Genomic DNA, 16,655 nt, shown 5'->3' on the forward strand with positions numbered 1-16,655 from the left:
CCCGAGTCACTGTAGTTTCTAGGGTGCATATGGAGTCAGCACATCTAGAAGCCCCTACCACTGGTCAGGGAGAATTGGTAGCACAGAGCCATGAAGAACTTGTGAGCACCTCCCCTGTGGGACAAATAATAAGAAAAGAAACAGAGCAGCAGGCTCTCTGGAGAAACAGGAGGGCAGGCTCAGGGAGAGTGTGTAGAGCAGGCAATCCCCATTTTCCTATCTTGTCCCCCAAGCACGCTGGTCCAATGTTTAGTATTAAGCCAGAAGTGACCCCTGAGAATCATAAAACGCAACCCGGAGATTCTTCTTGCAGCGATTTATTAAGAAACCTTCTCATGCAAACGGAAAAGAGGACGAACAATGGATGGACGAAGGAAGAGGAACCAGGGGGGAACCCACTAGCTAGGCAGCTTCCCTCCTTATATACCTCTCGCTGCTTGTTTACGCCCAAGTGTCTGCAGCTGATAGGCTAGTTACACCTTGTGGGCGTGACAGGACATCCTGTTTTCAAAGCACGGTGAAATTAACAAGAACAGGTGTTGTTTACGAGGCACTCGGTCCTGTGGAGGCTCTCCACAATAGGGTGTGACCCTCCCATCAACTCCCCGCAAGTCACCTCATCTTACCTCAGAAAACAAACCTGAACAAACCAGCCTATTTTTCTGGTACATCAAAAGATTCCCAAGACCTGGCATGGGGGATGCTTGAGCACTGAGCTGCAAGTACTCCTTGAACATCCCTGGGTATGGCCCCCAAACACTGTCACTGTAACTGTCATCCCGTTGATCATCGATTTGTTCGAGTGGGCACCAGTAACATCTTTCATTGAGAGACTTATCATTACTGTTTTTGGCATATCCAATACACACGGGTAGCTTGCCAGACTCTGCCGCAGGCTCGATACTCTCGGTAGCTTGCCGGGCTCTCCGAGAGCGGTGGAGGAATCGAACTCGTGTCGGCCGCGTGAATGGTGAACGCCAACTGCTGCCCTATCGCTCCAGCCCCCAAATACAAATTCAACAAAACAAACAGGGACAAAGATGTCAAACACCAGAGCATGGGGCACTCCGACCAGGAGACACATCCCAGGGCTCCTTCCAGAATCAACTCAAGAGTTTGACAGCCCTGGAAGCCTGTCATTGCGCTCTGTCATCTTGTCATTCTCCAACTACCTGGGGATGGTCAGCAGGGTGACACTCTCTCCAACGTCTAATTCCTGAGGATCAGCACGAAGCTCTGCCCAAAACTTGGACGATAAATCAGAGCTGTGAGCATCAGAGAGGGAACCACCACAGGGCCCTAACCAGAAGTCCCTGCCCTGGTGCCAGAACTGTCCTGACTGGCCACACCCTTCAGCACATGCACCCAGGGGAGACACTGTCAGATGCTCCTTTGTATCCAGGGGATGCAGAAGTGGGTTGGCATCTGGGCTACCCATGGTGAAGACAGGAGCAGCTGAGCTGCAGGCCCATCCCTCAGGTGCCTTTGGTCCACTCTAACTGAAAATACTATAATATCTAAACAGAAATCTTGTACAAAAGATAAAAATTAGGTCTGGGAGCAGAGTGACGACATATCAAGGAGGGCATTTTTCATACGCATGTCTCACCTCATAAGGTCTACCCAAGCCCAGCAGGAGTGATTCCTGAGCTCACACTCAGGAGTGAGCCCGTAGCACAGCTGACTGGACCCCAAATAAAAACACACAACTGAAAGAGTAAGTTGCGTTCTAATGAGAAAAAAGAAGATCTAATTTCACAACTTTTTTAACTTTACCCATAGTAAAATCATTTTTATGACGGCCACAGAGATAGCACAGAGCACAGGGTGCTTGCTAGCACGGAGTCAACCCAGATTCATTCCCAATCACCCAGAAGTTCCCACGCCGTGCATGAGGGGATCAATGAGCACAGAGTCAGGAGTAATTTCTGAGCAATGCCTAGCAGAGCCTCCAATCAAAAATGAATAAATTTATGGGCTGGAGCTACAGTCTGCTAGGATGTTGGCCTTGCATACAGCTGGCCTGGGTTTAGTCCTCGGAACCCCACTGAGTATCATAAGCATGAAACAGAAAAAGAATGGGAAAAAAGAATGGTATTTTGTCAACAACACCCACCAGCCAGATTTATAGAACAAAGTTTTGAATTTTAGGGCCACAAGTGGCAGAACTTTGAGATTACTCATGACAGTGCTTGAGGGACCCTACATTGTGCCAGAGATTGCCACATGGCAGGCTGCTTGCAAGGCCAGGAACTGCACTCCTGGCCTATCAATGACCCCAGGAATTCAAATTCTATATAAATACGATCGGCCTTGTGAGAGGAACACTGACTGGCACGATGGGGCTGGTGGTGCAAAGAGATGAGGTCCAGTTGTTAGAGGTCATGGCAGGGCTGCTGATGCCTGGGGCTCCCAGCATGATGCCAGTATGAAGCACAGACTGCAGCTTCAAAGCAGTTTCAAAGGTTTGCAGGTGTCAGAAAGAAAAACCAGTGGGCAGGGATCTCGCCATGCATGTGGAGCCTTAACTTCATACGCTGAATCCCCAAGGAGTGATCCCAGAGCACTGCTGGGTCTGGCAGCAATACCAAATCTCCTCCCCTCCCTACACACATAAATAAAGCAAAGAGGAAGTTGTCTACAAACAGCAAAGTTTTAAAATGCAGCCATATATTCTCAAGATTCAGTTCTTTATTTTGTCTTTATTTGGGGGCGACATCTGACAGGACTCAGATCTTACAGGACAGGCTTTAACAGACTTTATGAGTTTACTCCTTTGATAAATATTTTTGTGTAAAAAATGAAGGAGAAAGAATACACTTACCCCAAAACAAATCTTAACGGTGCAAGTCTGTAATTTTTCCCAGAGCCTCCTACTCTTTCTTTTCCGCCTAACAGTGTTTTCTTGTGGAAGGGCAATACTGACGCCTGTTAATGTTGCAGAAATCAGCAAAACCAGTCTCGGTTTCTCAGCAATGAAAGTAGCCAACCGGAACCCACCTGGGAAAGTTCCTAGGCCAGCAAGTGGGCTCAAACATTCATTATGCCCCTAGTCAAAATGGCCCAGAACTGTCTTTTGTGAACCCTAAAAGAATGAGTTGCATATGTAACCAGAACTATTAATGGAAACTTATGTTTAACTATTGCCTGACCACTGTTATGCTAGACATTTGCCAAAACACCTTTGTGTGATAGCTAGCTGAGATTTTTTCAGAAACAATTAGACAAGTACTGCTTATGTAATCAAACCCTTATTAAACTGCTTGCTGCCTAAATTCGGGTTAGCAGTCAAGAAACCACTCTGTGGGTGAGATAGTTGACCCCAGTATACTGGAATAGAACCCTACTGCTTTCACACTATCAAGTTAGTGTCTCTGTCCTTCTCGCTGCTTGGGAATCTATAGTTCCAAGCTTAAGAGTTGAAAGATTTGGAATGTTCACATCCAAGAACATACAAACTGCCAGCCCAAACCAACCTGGCCCTGCCAGCCCAAACCAACCTGGCCCTGCCGGCCCAAACCAAGCTGGCCTTGCCGGTCCAAACCAACCTGGCCTTGCCGGCCCAAACCAACCTGGCCCTGACAGCCCAAACCAACCTGGCACTGCCGGGCCAAACCAACCTGCTCAACAGGACCAAAACAACCTGGCACTGCCGGCCCCAAGCAAGCAGGCCCTGCTGGCCCAAACCAACCTGGTGCTGCCTGCCCAAACCAACCTGGACCTGCCAGCCCTTCCGGCCCAAACCAACCTGGCTCTGCCAGCCCTGCCGAGCAAACCAACCTGGCCCTGCCAGCCCAAACCAACCTGACACTGCCGGGCCAAACCACCCCGGCCCTGCCTCTACAAACCAGCCTGGCCCTGCCTGCACAAACCAACCTGGTTCTGCCAGCCGAAACCAAACTGGCCTTTCCGGCCCAAACCAACCTGGCCCTGCCTCTCCAAACCAACCTGGCCCTGCCGGAGCGAACCAACCTGGCCCAGCCGGCCCAAACCAACTTGGCCCTGCTGGCCTGCCGGCCCAAACCAACCTGGCCCTGCCAGCCCAAACCAACCTGGCCTAGCCGGCCAAAACCAACCTGGTCCTGCCGGCCAAACCCAAACTGGCCCTGCCAGCCCAAACCTACCTAGCCCTGCCTGCCCTACCGGCCCAAACCAACCTGGCCCTGCCAGCCCTGCCGGCCCAAACCAACCTGGTCCTCCCGGCCCAAACCAACCTGGCCTTGCCGGCCCTGCCGGCCCAAACCAACCTGGTCCTGATGGCCCAAACCAACCTGGCCCTGTCGGCCCTGCCGGCCCAAACCAACCTCGTCCTGCGGGCCCAAATCTATCTGGCCCTGCCGGCCTAAACCAACCTGGCCCTGCAGGTGAAAATCAACCTTGCCCTGCCGGCCCAAACCAACCTGGCCCTGCCGGCCCAAACCAACCTGGCCCTGCCGGCCCAAACCAACCTGGCCCTGCCAGCCCAAACCATCCTGACCCTGCCGCCCGAAGCAACCTGGCCCTGCCGGACAAAACCAACCTGGCCCTGCCTGCCCTGCCGGCCCAAACCAACCTGGCCCTGCCTGCCCAAACCAACCTGGCCCTGCAGGCGCAAACCAACCCAACCCTGCCGGCCCAAACTAACCAGGCCCTGCCGTCACAAACCTACCTGGCCCTGCCTGCCCAAACCAACCTGGCCCTGCCGGCCCAAACTAACCTGGCCCTGCCGGCGCAAACTAACCTGGTCCTGCCGGCCCAAACCAACGTGGCCCTGCCGGCCCAAACCAAGCTGGCAATGCCTTCCCTGCCGGCCAAAACCAACCTGGCCCTGCCTGCCCAAACCTACCTGGCTGTGCCGGCCCAAACCATCCTGACCCTGCCGCCCGAAGCAACCTGGCCCTGCCGGACAAAACCAACCTGGCCCTGCCTGCCCTGCGGCCCAAACCAACCTGGCCATGCCTGCAAAAACCAACCTGGTTATGCCTGCCCAAACAAACCTGGCCCTACGGCCAAAACAAACCTGGTCATGCCTGCCCTGCCGGCCCAAACCAACCTGGCACTGCCAGCGCAAACCTACCTGGCCCTGCCGGCCAAAACTAACCTGGTCCTGCTGGCCCTGCCGGCCCAAACCAACGTGGCCCTACCTACCCAGCAGGCCCAAACCAAACTGGCCCTGTCCTCCCAAACCATCCTGGCCCTACCGGCCCAAACCAATCTGGCCCTGCCTCGACAAACCAACCTGGCCCTGCTGGCGCAAACCAACCTGGCCCTGCACGTCCACCCAACCTGGCCCTGCACGCCCAAACCAACCTGGCCCAGCCCGCCCAAACCAACCCGGGCCTGCCGGCCCAAACCACCCTGACCCTGCCTGCCCTGCCGGCCCAAACCTACCTGGACCTTCCGGCCCAAACCAACCTGGCCCTGCCTGCCCTGCGGCCCAAACCAACCTGGTCCTGCCGGCGCAAAACTAACTGGCCCTGTCGGCCCAAACCAACCTGGCCCTGCCGGCCCAAACCAACCTAGCCCTGTCTGCCCTGTTGGCCCAAACCAACCTGGCCCTGCCGGCCCAAACCAACCTGGCCCAGCTGGCCCAAATCAACCTTGCCCTGCCTGCCCTGCCGGCCCAAAACACCTGGCCGTGCCGGCCCAAACCAACCTGGACCTTCCGGCCCAAACCAACTTGGCCCTGCCTTCCCTGCCCGCCCAAACCAACCTGGCCATGCCGGCCCAAACCAACTTGGCCCTGCCTGCACAAACCAACATGGTCCTGCGGGCCCAAAAAAACCTGGCCTTGCCGGCCCAAACCAACCTGGCCATGCCTGCCCTGCCTGCCCAAACAAACCTGGCCCTGCTTGCCATGCCAGCCAAAACCAACCCGGTCCTGTTGGCCCAAACCAACTTGGCCCTGCCTGCACAAACCAACATGGCTCTGCCTGCCCTGCCTGCCCTGCCTGCCCAAACAAACCTGGACCTGCCTGCCATGCCGGCCAAAACCAACCTGGCCCTGCCGGCCCAAACCAATCTGGCCCTGCCCGCCCAAACCAAACTGACTCTGCCTGACCTGCCGGCCCAAACCAACCTGGCCCTGCTGGCCCTGCCGGCCCCAAACTACCTAAACTTGCCGGCCCAAACCAACCTGGCCCTGCCAGCCCAAACAAACCTGGCCCTGCCTGCCCTGCTAGCCCAAACTTACCAGGCCCTGTCGGCCAAAACCAACCTGGCCCTGCCTGCCTGCCTGGCCCAAATCAACGTGGCCCTGCCGGCAAAAACCAACCTGGCCCTTTTGCCCTAAACCAACCTGGCCCTGCTGGCTTAACAACCTGGCCCTGCCGTCCCAAACCAACCTGGCCCTGCCTGCCCTGCTGGCCCAATCCAACCTGGCGATGACGGCCCAAACCAACCTGGCCCTGCTGGTGCGAACCAACCTGGCCCTGCCGCCCCCCAAAAACCTGGCCCTGCCGGCCCAAATCAACCAGGTTCTGTCTGCCCAAACATACATGGCCCTGCCTGCCCTGCCGGCCCAAAACAACCTGGCCCTGCCGGCCCAAACCAAACTGCCCTTGCTGGCACAAACCTACCTGGACCGGCCTGCCCTGCTGGCCCAAAGCAACCTTGCCCTGCCTTCCCTGCCGGCCCAAGCCATCCTGGCCAAGTGGCCCAAACCAATCTGGCTCTGCCGGCCCAAACCAACCTGGCCCTGCCGGCCCAAAGCAACCTTGCCCTGCCTTCCCTGCCGGCCCAAGCCATCCTGGCCAAGTGGCCCAAACCAACATGGCCCTGCCGGCCAAAACCAACCTGGCCCTGCAGGCCCAAACCAACCTGGCCCTGCCTGGCCAAACCAACTTGGGCCTGCTTTGCCAAACCAACCTGGCCCTGACGGCCGAAACCAACCTGGCCCTGCCTGCCCTGCCGGCCCAAACCAACCTGGCCCTGCCGGCCAAAACAAACCTGGCGCTGCTGGCCCAAACCAACCTGGCCCTGCTGGCCCAAACCAACCTGGCCCTGCCAGCCCTTCCGGCCCAATCCACCCTGGCCCTGCCTGCCCTGCCGGCCCAAACCAACCTGGCCCTGCCTGCAAGAACCAACCTGGCCCTGCCGGCCCAAACTAACCTGGCCCTGCCGGCACACACCACCTGGCCCTGGCTGCCCTGCCGGCCCAAACCAACCAGGTCTTGCCAGCCCAAACCAAACTGGCCCTGCAGGCCCAAAACAATCTGGCCCTGCCGGCCGAAACCAAACCGGCCCTGCCGGCCCAAACCAACCTGGTCCTGCCTGCCCTGCCGGCCCAAACTTACCTGCACTTGTCGGCCCAATCCAACCTGGCCCTGCCGACCCAAAACAACCTGGCACTGTCGGCACAAACCAACCTGACCCCGCCGGCCCAACCAACTTAGCCCTACCAGCCCAAACTAACCTGGCCCTGCCGGCCCAAACCAACCAGGCCCTGCGTGCCCTGCCGGCCCAAAACAACCTGGCCCTGCGTGCCCTGCCGGCCGAAAACAACCTGGCCCTGCGGGCCCTGCCGGCCCAAACCAACCAGGCCCTGCGTGCCCTGCCGGCCCAAACCAACCTGGCCCTGCCTGCAAGAACCAACCTGGCCCTGCCGGCCCAAACTAACCTGGCCCTGCCGGCGAAACCAACCTGGCCCTGCCGGCCCGTACCTACCTGCCCTGCCTGCCCTGCCGGCCCCAACCATCCTGGCCCTGCCGACCCAAACCAACCTGGCCCTGCCGGCCCAAACCAACCTGGCCCTGCCGGTCCAAACCAACCTGGCCCTGCCGGCCCAAACCAACCTGGCCTTGCCTGCCCAAAACAACCAGGCCCTGTCTGTCCTGCCGGCCCAAAGCAACCTGGCCCTGCCTGTCCTGCCTGCCCAAACCAACCTGGCCCTGCTGGACCAAACCGAACTGGCCCTGCCTGCACTGCCAGCCCAACCCAACTGGCCCTGCTGGCCCAAACCAACCTGGCCCTGCCGGCCCAAACCAACCAGGCCCTGCCGGTCCAAACCAACCTGGTCCTGCCGGCCCAAAGCAACCAGGCCCTGCCGGCCCAAAGCAACCTGGCCCTGCCGGCCATAACCAACCTGGCCCTGTCGGCCCAAAACAACCTGGCCCTGCCGACCCTGCCGGGCCAAACCAACCTGGACATGCCGGCCAAACCAATCTTGCTCTGCCTGCCATGTGGGCCCAAACCAACCTGGCCCTGCATTCCCTGCCGGCCCAAACCAACCTGGCCCTGCCGGGCCAAACCAAAATGGTCCTGCCGGCCTAATCAACCTGGCCCTGCTGGCGCAAACCAACCTGGCCCTGCCGGAACAAACCGACCTGGCCCTGCCTGCCCTGCCGGCCCAACCCACCTGGCCCTGCTGGCCCAAACCAACCTGGCCCTGCCGGCCCAAAGCAACCTGGCCCTGCCGGCCCAAAGCAACCTGGCCCTGCCAGCCCAAACAAACCCGGCCCTGCTGGCGCAAACCAAACTGGTCATGCCTGCCCTGCAGGTCCAGACGAACCTGGACCTTCTGGCCCAAAACAACCTGGCCCTGCCAGCCCTAGTGGCCCAATGCAACCTTGCCCTGACGGCCCAAACCAACCTGGCTGTGCTGGCCCAAACCAACCTGGCCCTGCCGGCCAAAACCATCCTGGCACTTCCGGCCGAAACTAACCTGGCCCTGCCAGCCCAAACCAACCTGGCCCTGCCGGCCCAAACCAACCTGGCCCTGCCTGCACTGCCAGCCCAAACCTACCTGGCCTGTCGGCCCAAAACTACCTGGCCCTGCCGGCCAAAACCAACCTGGTCTTGCCTGCCCTGCCGGCCCAAAAAAACCTCGCCCTGCGGCCCTGCCGGGCCAAACCAACCTGAACCTGATGGCCCAAACAAACCTGGCCTGCCTTCCCTGCCTGCCCAAACCAACCTTGCCCTGCCGGCCTTGCTGGCCCAAATCAAACAGGCCCTGCCGGCAAAAAACAACCTGGCCCTGCCGGCCGAAACCAACCTGGCCCTGCTGGCCCAAAGCAACCTGGCCCTGCAGATCCAAAACAACCTGGCCCTGCCTGCCCTGCCTGCCCAAACCAACCTTGACCTGAAGGCCCAAATCAACCAGGCCCTGCCTGCTCTGCCGGCCAAAACCTACAGGGCCCTGCCGGCAAAAACCAACCCAGTCCTGCCGCCCAAACCAAACTGACCCTGCCGGCCCAAACCAACCTGGCCCTGCCGGCCAAAACCATCCTGGCCCTGCCGTCCCAAACCAACTGGCCCTGCCGGCCCAAACCATCCTGGGTCTGCTGGCCTAAACAACCAGGCCCTGCCGGCCCAAACCAACCAGGCCCTGCCTGCCCTGCCGGCCCAAACAAACCTGACCCTGCCGGCCCAAACCAACCTGGCCCTGCCGGCCCAACCAACCCAGCCGTGCCGGCCTAAACCAACCTGATCTTGCCTGCCCTGACGGCCCAATCCAACCTGGCCCTGACGGCCCATAACAACCTGGCCTGCCGCCCCAATCCAACCTGGTCTTTCTGGCCCAAACCAATCTGGCCCTGCCTGTCCAAACCAACCTGGCCCTGCCTGCCCTGCCGGCCCAAACCAACCTGGCACTGCCAGCGCAAACCAACCTGGCCCTGCCGGCCCAAAACAACCTGTCCCTGCTGGACCCAAACCAACCTGCTTCAGCCTGCTCAAACCAACCTGGCCCTGCCTGCCCTGCCTGCGCAAACTAACCTGGCCCTGCCAGCCCAAACCAACCTGGCCCTGCCGGCCCAAATAAACCTGGCCCTGCCTGCACTGCCGGGGCAAACCAACCTGGCCCTGCCGGCCCATACCAAGCTGGCCCTGCCTGCCCAAACCAACCTGGCCCTGCCGGCCACTTCCAACCTGGTCTTGCCTGCACTGCCAGCCCAAACCAACCTGGACCTGCCGGCCCAAACCAACCTGGCCCTGCCGGCCCAAACCAACGTGGGCCTGCCTGCCCTGCCGGCCCAATCCAACCTGGCCTTGACGGTCCAAAACAACCTGGCCTGCCGGCCGAAACCAACCTGGCCTTGCTGGCCCAAACCAACCTGGCCCTTCCTGCCCAAACCTACCTGGACTTGCCTGCCCTTCCAGCCAAAACCAACCTGGCCTGCCGGCCCAATCCAACCTCGGCCTGCTGTCCCAAACCAACCAGGCCCTGCCGGCCCAAACCAAACAGGCCCTGCCGGCCCTGCCAGGCCAAACCAACCTGGACCGCCGACCCAAACCAACCTGGCCCTACCTGCCCTGCCTGCCCAAACCAACCGGGCCCTGCCTGCCCTGCCGGCCCAAACAAACCTGGCCCTGCCGGCAAAAAACAACCTGGCCCTGCCGGCCCAAACTAACCTGGCCCTGCCGGCCCAAACCAACCGGGACCTGCCGGCCCATACAAACCCGGCCCTGCCAGCCCAAATCAACCTGGCCCTGCCTGCCCTTCCGACCCAAAGCAACCTGGTCCTGCCATCCCAAACCAACCTTACACTGCCTGCCGTGCCGGCCCAAACCAACCTGGGCCTACCGGCCCAAAGCAACCCGGCCCTGCCGGCCCAAACCAACCCGGCCCTGCTGGCCCAAACCAACCTGGTCTTGCCTGCTATGCCGGCCCAAACCAACCTGGACTTGCCAGCCCAAACCAACCTGGCCCTGCCTGTCCTGCTGGCCCAATCCAACCTGGCCCTGACGGCCCATATAACCTGGCCTGCCGGACCAAACCAACCTGGCCTTTCTGGCCCAAACCAACCTGGCCCTGCCTGCCCAAACAAATGTGGCCCTGCCTGCGCTGCCAGCTCAAACCAACCTGGCCCTGCCGGCGCAAACCAACCTGGCCCGGCCGGCCCAAACCAACCTGGGCCTGCCGGCCAAAACCACCCTGATTCTGCCTTCCCAAACCAACCTGGCCCTGCCTGCCCTGCCGGCCCAAACCAACCTGGCCCTTCCTCCCCAAACCAACCGGGCCCTGCCGGACCAAACCAACCTTGTCTTACCTGCCCTGCCGGCCCAATGCAACCTGGCCCTGACAGCCCCAAACAACCTGGCCTGCCTGCCCAAAGAAACCTGGCCTTGCTGGCCCAAACCAACCTGGCCCTGACAGCCCCAAACAACGTGGCCCTGCCGGCCACACCAACCCGGCCCTGCCGGCCCATACCGACCTGGTCTTGCCTGCCCTGCTGGCCCAAACCAACCTAGACCTGCCAGCCCAAACCAACCTGGCCCCCCTGTCCTGCCGGCCCAATCCAACCTGGCCCTGACGGCCCATAACAACCTGGCCTGCCAGCCCAAACCAACCTGGCCTTTCTGGCCCAAACCAACCTGGCCCTGCCTGCCCAAACCAACCTGGCCCTGCCTGCCCTGCTGGCCCAAACCAACCTGGCCCTGCCGGCCCAAGCCAACCTGGCCCTGCCTGCCCAAACCAACCGGGTTCTACCTGCCAAAACCAACCTGGCCCTGCCTACCGTACCGGCCCAATCCAACCTGGCCCTGCCTGCCCTGCCTGCCCGAACTAACCTGGCTCTGCCTGCCCAAACCGACCTGGCCCTGCCGGCCCAACCCCCCCGACCCTGCCTGCACTGCCGGCCCAATCCAACCTGCCCTGCCTGCCCTGCTGGCCCAACAAAACTGGCCCTGCCTGCGCAAACCAACCTGGCCCTGCCGGCCAGGCCCTGCCTACAGGTCACACCCAGCCTTGTAGTGCCAGGGATTGAACTGAATCAGGGCAGGGCCCATTCTCTGTCTTTGCCTTAACTGCTTTACTATCTCCCAGCCCCCTGATTTCTTTTGTTCAAGGGTAGCTTTTGTGCCAGACCCGTGGGTGCTCTGTGAACCCTATGTAGTGCTAGTCATTGAATGGGAGGCAAGATGTAAACCCTGTACTATGAGTTTACATAAAAGGCCCTCTTTTTGGGGGGATAGGGCCATGAATTTTTTTTTTCTTTTTGGGTCACACTCGGTGATGCACAGGGGTTACTCCTGGGTCATGCACTCAGAAATTACTCCTGGCAGTGCTCAGGGGACCATATGGGATGCTGGGAATCGAACTCCGGTCTGCTGCGTGCAAGGCAAACACCCTACTCACTGTGCTATTGCTCCAGCCCTGAGCATGAATTTTTTTTTTAAAGTAAAAAATTACAGTGGATTCTGAGCACTTTATCAGATCTATTTGGAGTCAAATGTTAATCTATCAGTGACCCAGAAGTACAGTTATGTGCTCCTTTTTAAAATGAGGAATTAATAGATATCAATAAGAATATTTTAGGGGGCTAGAGCAATAGCACAGAGAGTAGGGTGTTTGCCTTGCACGTGGCAGACCCGGGTTTGATTTCCAGCATCCCATATGGCCCCCTGAGCTCCACTGGGGGTAATTCCTCACTCCTGTGCATTGCCAGGTGTGACCCAAACAGAAAAAAAAAGAATATTCTAGGGAGAAATTCATACCAAAGGAAATGCAGGGACGGAGATGGCGACTGCTGGCTGTCTTCAGCTGCAGGGCCCCGGATGCAGCCAGTCAGAGGGATGGGAGAGGCAGCACTGCAGCTGCTGAAGTGGCAGCACGGGTAGCAAAAGCACAAGGGCATCTCCGTTATTTTCAGAACCTTTGTCTCCAGATTTTGCTCCTGGAGCAGGAGTGATGCTACTTCCTTCTGTTCACTCAGTGGAACCCTCCTGCAAGCAGCCCGTGTTATGGTGCTGTGGAATAACATCAAATTTTGGACTTAAGGTCCTTCATCTCTCTTACCAGATCATTCCATTCTGGCAGACTTTCTTGGTCCATGGGAAGGGAGATACTGAGAATTTTATATGTGCCTACCCCCAATGGCTGATGTCACAAGGGAGGGGACCCCATGGACAAGTCACAGGCGACTCTCAGGTGCTCGCCTGGCCAGACCCCTCTCGGGATCTTAGCTTAAGAGTGCTGGTGTGAGCCCCACATTTGGATCAACCTCGAAGGACCAGCGTCTGAGACGGACATCTCCATTAGGCTGAAATGGCCATCCACAGAACTGCATGTTAGAGCCCACTCAGATCCTGTGGATGCTGTGGGACCAAATCAGTCACTCACCCAGGCATTCCCCACACAAACCAGAGTCTAGAAGACATTCCCAAAAACCCAGAAAACCAGTAGTGCAGAAAAAATGGTGCACAAACCTTAGAAAACAGTGCTGATCAACATCAGAGGCCTCAGTGGCACCTAAATTCCTGTGTTTCCTGTAGAGGCCAGTGCCACCTCTGGAACTTCATCAGAGGCTTCGGCCGCAAATCCTCAAGCAGGGAGATCAGTCCTGGGGAACCAAATTCAGCATGAAAGACACACCCAGCAGCACTCCAGGGTTACTCCTGGCTCTGCACTCAGGAATCACTCCTGGCAGTGTGGGGAACCTTGTGTGCCTACACACCAATACATGATGTCACAAGGGAGGAACCCCATGGACCCCCGTGGGGTGCCCGGGATAGAACCTGGCTTGGCCATGTGAAAGGCAACCCCACTGTACTCTCTCCTGGAGGTGTGGCCAGGTTGGAGGGCCGCCAGGGAGTTTGGCCTCACTTCCCTACACAGCCTCACTGCAGTAACCTGCTCACAGTAACTAAGGCTTCTCCACAGTAGAGAGGGGGCCGCAATCACATATTCACATTACATATGAAAGTATGAAAGCCCACATCCCAAGAGGGGAGATGTGGGTGACACATATGCTCAGGCACCACATAAGCAGAGCAGCCTATGCGGTCAAGTTGGCTTTTAGAGGGTTTCTCATGGGCTGCCCCATCAAAGTCCACTGCTAGGTTTGCTGCCAAGGGGTGGGAGGAGTAAGGTCTCACCGATACAGCAGGAATGGATGGAGGGGCTGTGACTGAGGTTCTGTCTGCGCCCAAACCCATCCTCGTCGTCTGCCTCCTGCTGTTCCTCTGGGAGGGTCGCGGACTCGGGTCAGCGCGGCTGCGCGGGGCGTTTTCTCCGCATCCCGCCTCAGCGGCCCCTTCGCTGCCGACTTTTCCCGAGTGAGGCCGCATGAGGGCGTGGGGCTTTTCCCTCACGGGCCTTCGGGGCCCAGAGAGCGGAGTTCCTCTGGCCAGAGCCAAGCGGGTTTTCTTTTCTTCAGATTTGCCTCCCTGAGACAGGACATTTTCCTCGCTGAGACCGAGCCCGTCCCCCTGGCTGGGGTGATGCGGTGTTTCCTGAGGAAGGTTCAGAGAGGGGTGAGCGGGGAGGGGAGGGAGAGGAGTGGGTGCCTGGGGAGCGGCCGCAAACAGCTGCAGGTGTGCGGATTCGCCTCGGCACCTGCCGTGCTCTCGCCTTGGCACCTGCCGTGAGGCCCCGCTGGGAAGGCGCCACCGTGCGGCGTGTGGGTGCGACCCCAGGCGGGTCAGTGTGTGTGGAGATTGTCTGACACTCGCTGCTGAGCTCCAGGCCTTTGGTTGGACTGTTCTGAGTGACCTTTGGGGACGCGGAGCCGCTGCACCTGACTGGAAGGGGCGGTGCTCGCTGTGGCGCCTGCTCGGGACAGCAGCCTGATGGCGCTCAGGTCCCCTGAAACTTGGAGTCCTGGGGTTGCATCCGTTTGACTGCTGGGTAGGGCGCGGCACTTCAGGGGGTGGAGACAGATTTCTCTGTCAACATCTGTTCCCGTTTCAGCACTGGCCGGTGATGCCAAGCCGTGCTCATAGTTGGGGGAACTGTCCCCCACTTTCTTGTCTTTTTAAAGAAAGCTTTAATTTTTGTTTTCCGAATATTTCTTTAAATGGAATCACAGTGAGATACACGTTAAGAAGTTGTTAATAATTGGATTTCAGTCATGAAGTCCTAATGTTCCCACACCCACCTACTCCCAGTGTAGGCTTTTCACCATCAGTGTCTGGTTTCCCTCCCCAGGGCCGGGTACCCTTGTGTGCAACAGAAATGTGCCTTACCTGACTCTGTGTTCTTCTGTCACTGGGTTCCATTGGAAGCTGTGGATGGGCACCAGAAGATGAGGTCAGAGGGGCTGAGCTTCAGATGTAGGACTCGTGCTTGGCTATTCCTCCCCTTTAGCGTAGTAACCAATGTTTCTATAAGAAGATCATTATTGCCCTTTCTTAGCATACGTGTCTCAAGGGAGCAGCTCTAAAAGATCATGAACCTGACCCTAACCCAAACCCTTACCCTAACCCTACCCCTAAACCTAAATCTAACACTAACCTTAAACCTAACCCTACCCCTACCCCTACCCTTAACCCTAACCCAACGCCTAACCAAAACCCTAACCCTAACACTACGCCTACCCCTACCCCTAATCGTAACCCTAACCCTACCCCTAACCCTAACCGAAACCCAACCCTAACGCTAACACTAACCCTAACCGTAACCCTAACCCTACGGCTATCCCTACCCCTAACCCACCCCTACCCCTACCCCTACCCCTACCCCTACCCCTACCCCTACACCTGACCCTGACCCAGACCCTAACCCTAACCCTAACCCTAATCCCTAACACTATCCCCAACCCTAACCCTAATCCCTAACACTAACCCCAACCCTAACGGGAACCCTAACGCCTAACCCTAATCCTAACCCAACCCTAACCCTACCCCTACCCCTAATCCTTAACTCTAACCCTGACCCTAATCCTGACCCTGACCCTGACCCAGACCCTCACCCAAACCAACCCTAAACCTAACACTAACCCTAACCCTAATCCTAGCCCTAACCCTAACCATTGATAACACTAACACTAACCCTAACCATAACACACACTCTAACGCTAACCCTAACCCTAAACCCTGATCCTGACCCAAACCCTGACCCTAACCCTACCCCTAACCCAACCCTAACCCTACCCCTACTGCTGCCCCTACCCCTACCCCTACCCCTAACACTAATCCTAACCCTATACCTAACACTATCCCAAACCCTACACCTACCCTACCCTTAACCCTAAACCTAACACTAACCCAAATCCTAACCCTACCCCTACACCTAACCCTAACATAACCCAACCCTAACCCAAACCTAACACTAACCCTAACCCTAACCGTAACCCTAACCCTACGGCTATCCATACCCCTACCCCTACCCCTACCCCTACCCCTACGCCTACCCTTACCCCAACCCCTGACCCTGACCCAGACCCTGACCCAACCCAATCCTAACCCTAACCCTAACCCTAACCCTAATCCTAAACCTAATCCTAACCCTAAGACTAACCCTAACCCTAACCCTTACCCTACCGCTTACCCCTAACCCTAACCCTAACCCTATCCCTGACCCTGACCCTGAACAAAACCCTAACCCTAAACCCTGACCCTGACCCTGACCCTAACCCTAACCCTAAATCCTAACCCTAACCCTACCCTAACCCAACCCTACTTCTACCCCTAACCCTAACCCTAACCCTAAACCCTAACCCAGACCCGGACCCTGACACTGACCCTGACCCTGACCTAGACCCTGACCCAACCAAAACCAACCCTAACCCTAATCCTAAACATAACCCTAACACTAACCCTAACACCTAACCCTAACCCTAAGCCTAATCCTTGATAACCCTAACCCTAACCTTAACCAAAACCCTAAACATAACCATAGCCCTAAACCCTAACCCTAACCCAAAACCTAACCCTAACCCTATCCCTAACCCTAACGCTTGGTATCCCTAACCCTAACCCTAACCCTAACCCTATCCTTAACCCTATCCTTAACCCTA

The 16,655-nt window shown here is 57.8% G+C and overlaps 1 protein-coding gene across 1 annotated transcript in view; it reads left to right on the forward strand.

Annotated features, from left to right (window-relative positions):
• The first annotated feature begins 2,339 nt into the window (after nucleotides 1-2,339).
• LOC129404330 (collagen alpha-1(XIII) chain-like) overlaps nucleotides 2,340-16,655 on the forward strand; it is a 73,837-nt gene continuing 59,521 nt past the window's right edge. The window contains exon 1 of the mRNA XM_055136682.1: nucleotides 2,340-2,426. Coding sequence (XP_054992657.1) covers nucleotides 2,340-2,426 — 87 coding nt within the window. The remainder of the gene's footprint in view (nucleotides 2,427-16,655) is intronic.

Source organism: Sorex araneus, chromosome 4 (genome assembly GCF_027595985.1).
Source record: "Sorex araneus isolate mSorAra2 chromosome 4, mSorAra2.pri, whole genome shotgun sequence".
NCBI classification, from domain to species: domain Eukaryota; kingdom Metazoa; phylum Chordata; class Mammalia; order Eulipotyphla; family Soricidae; genus Sorex; species Sorex araneus.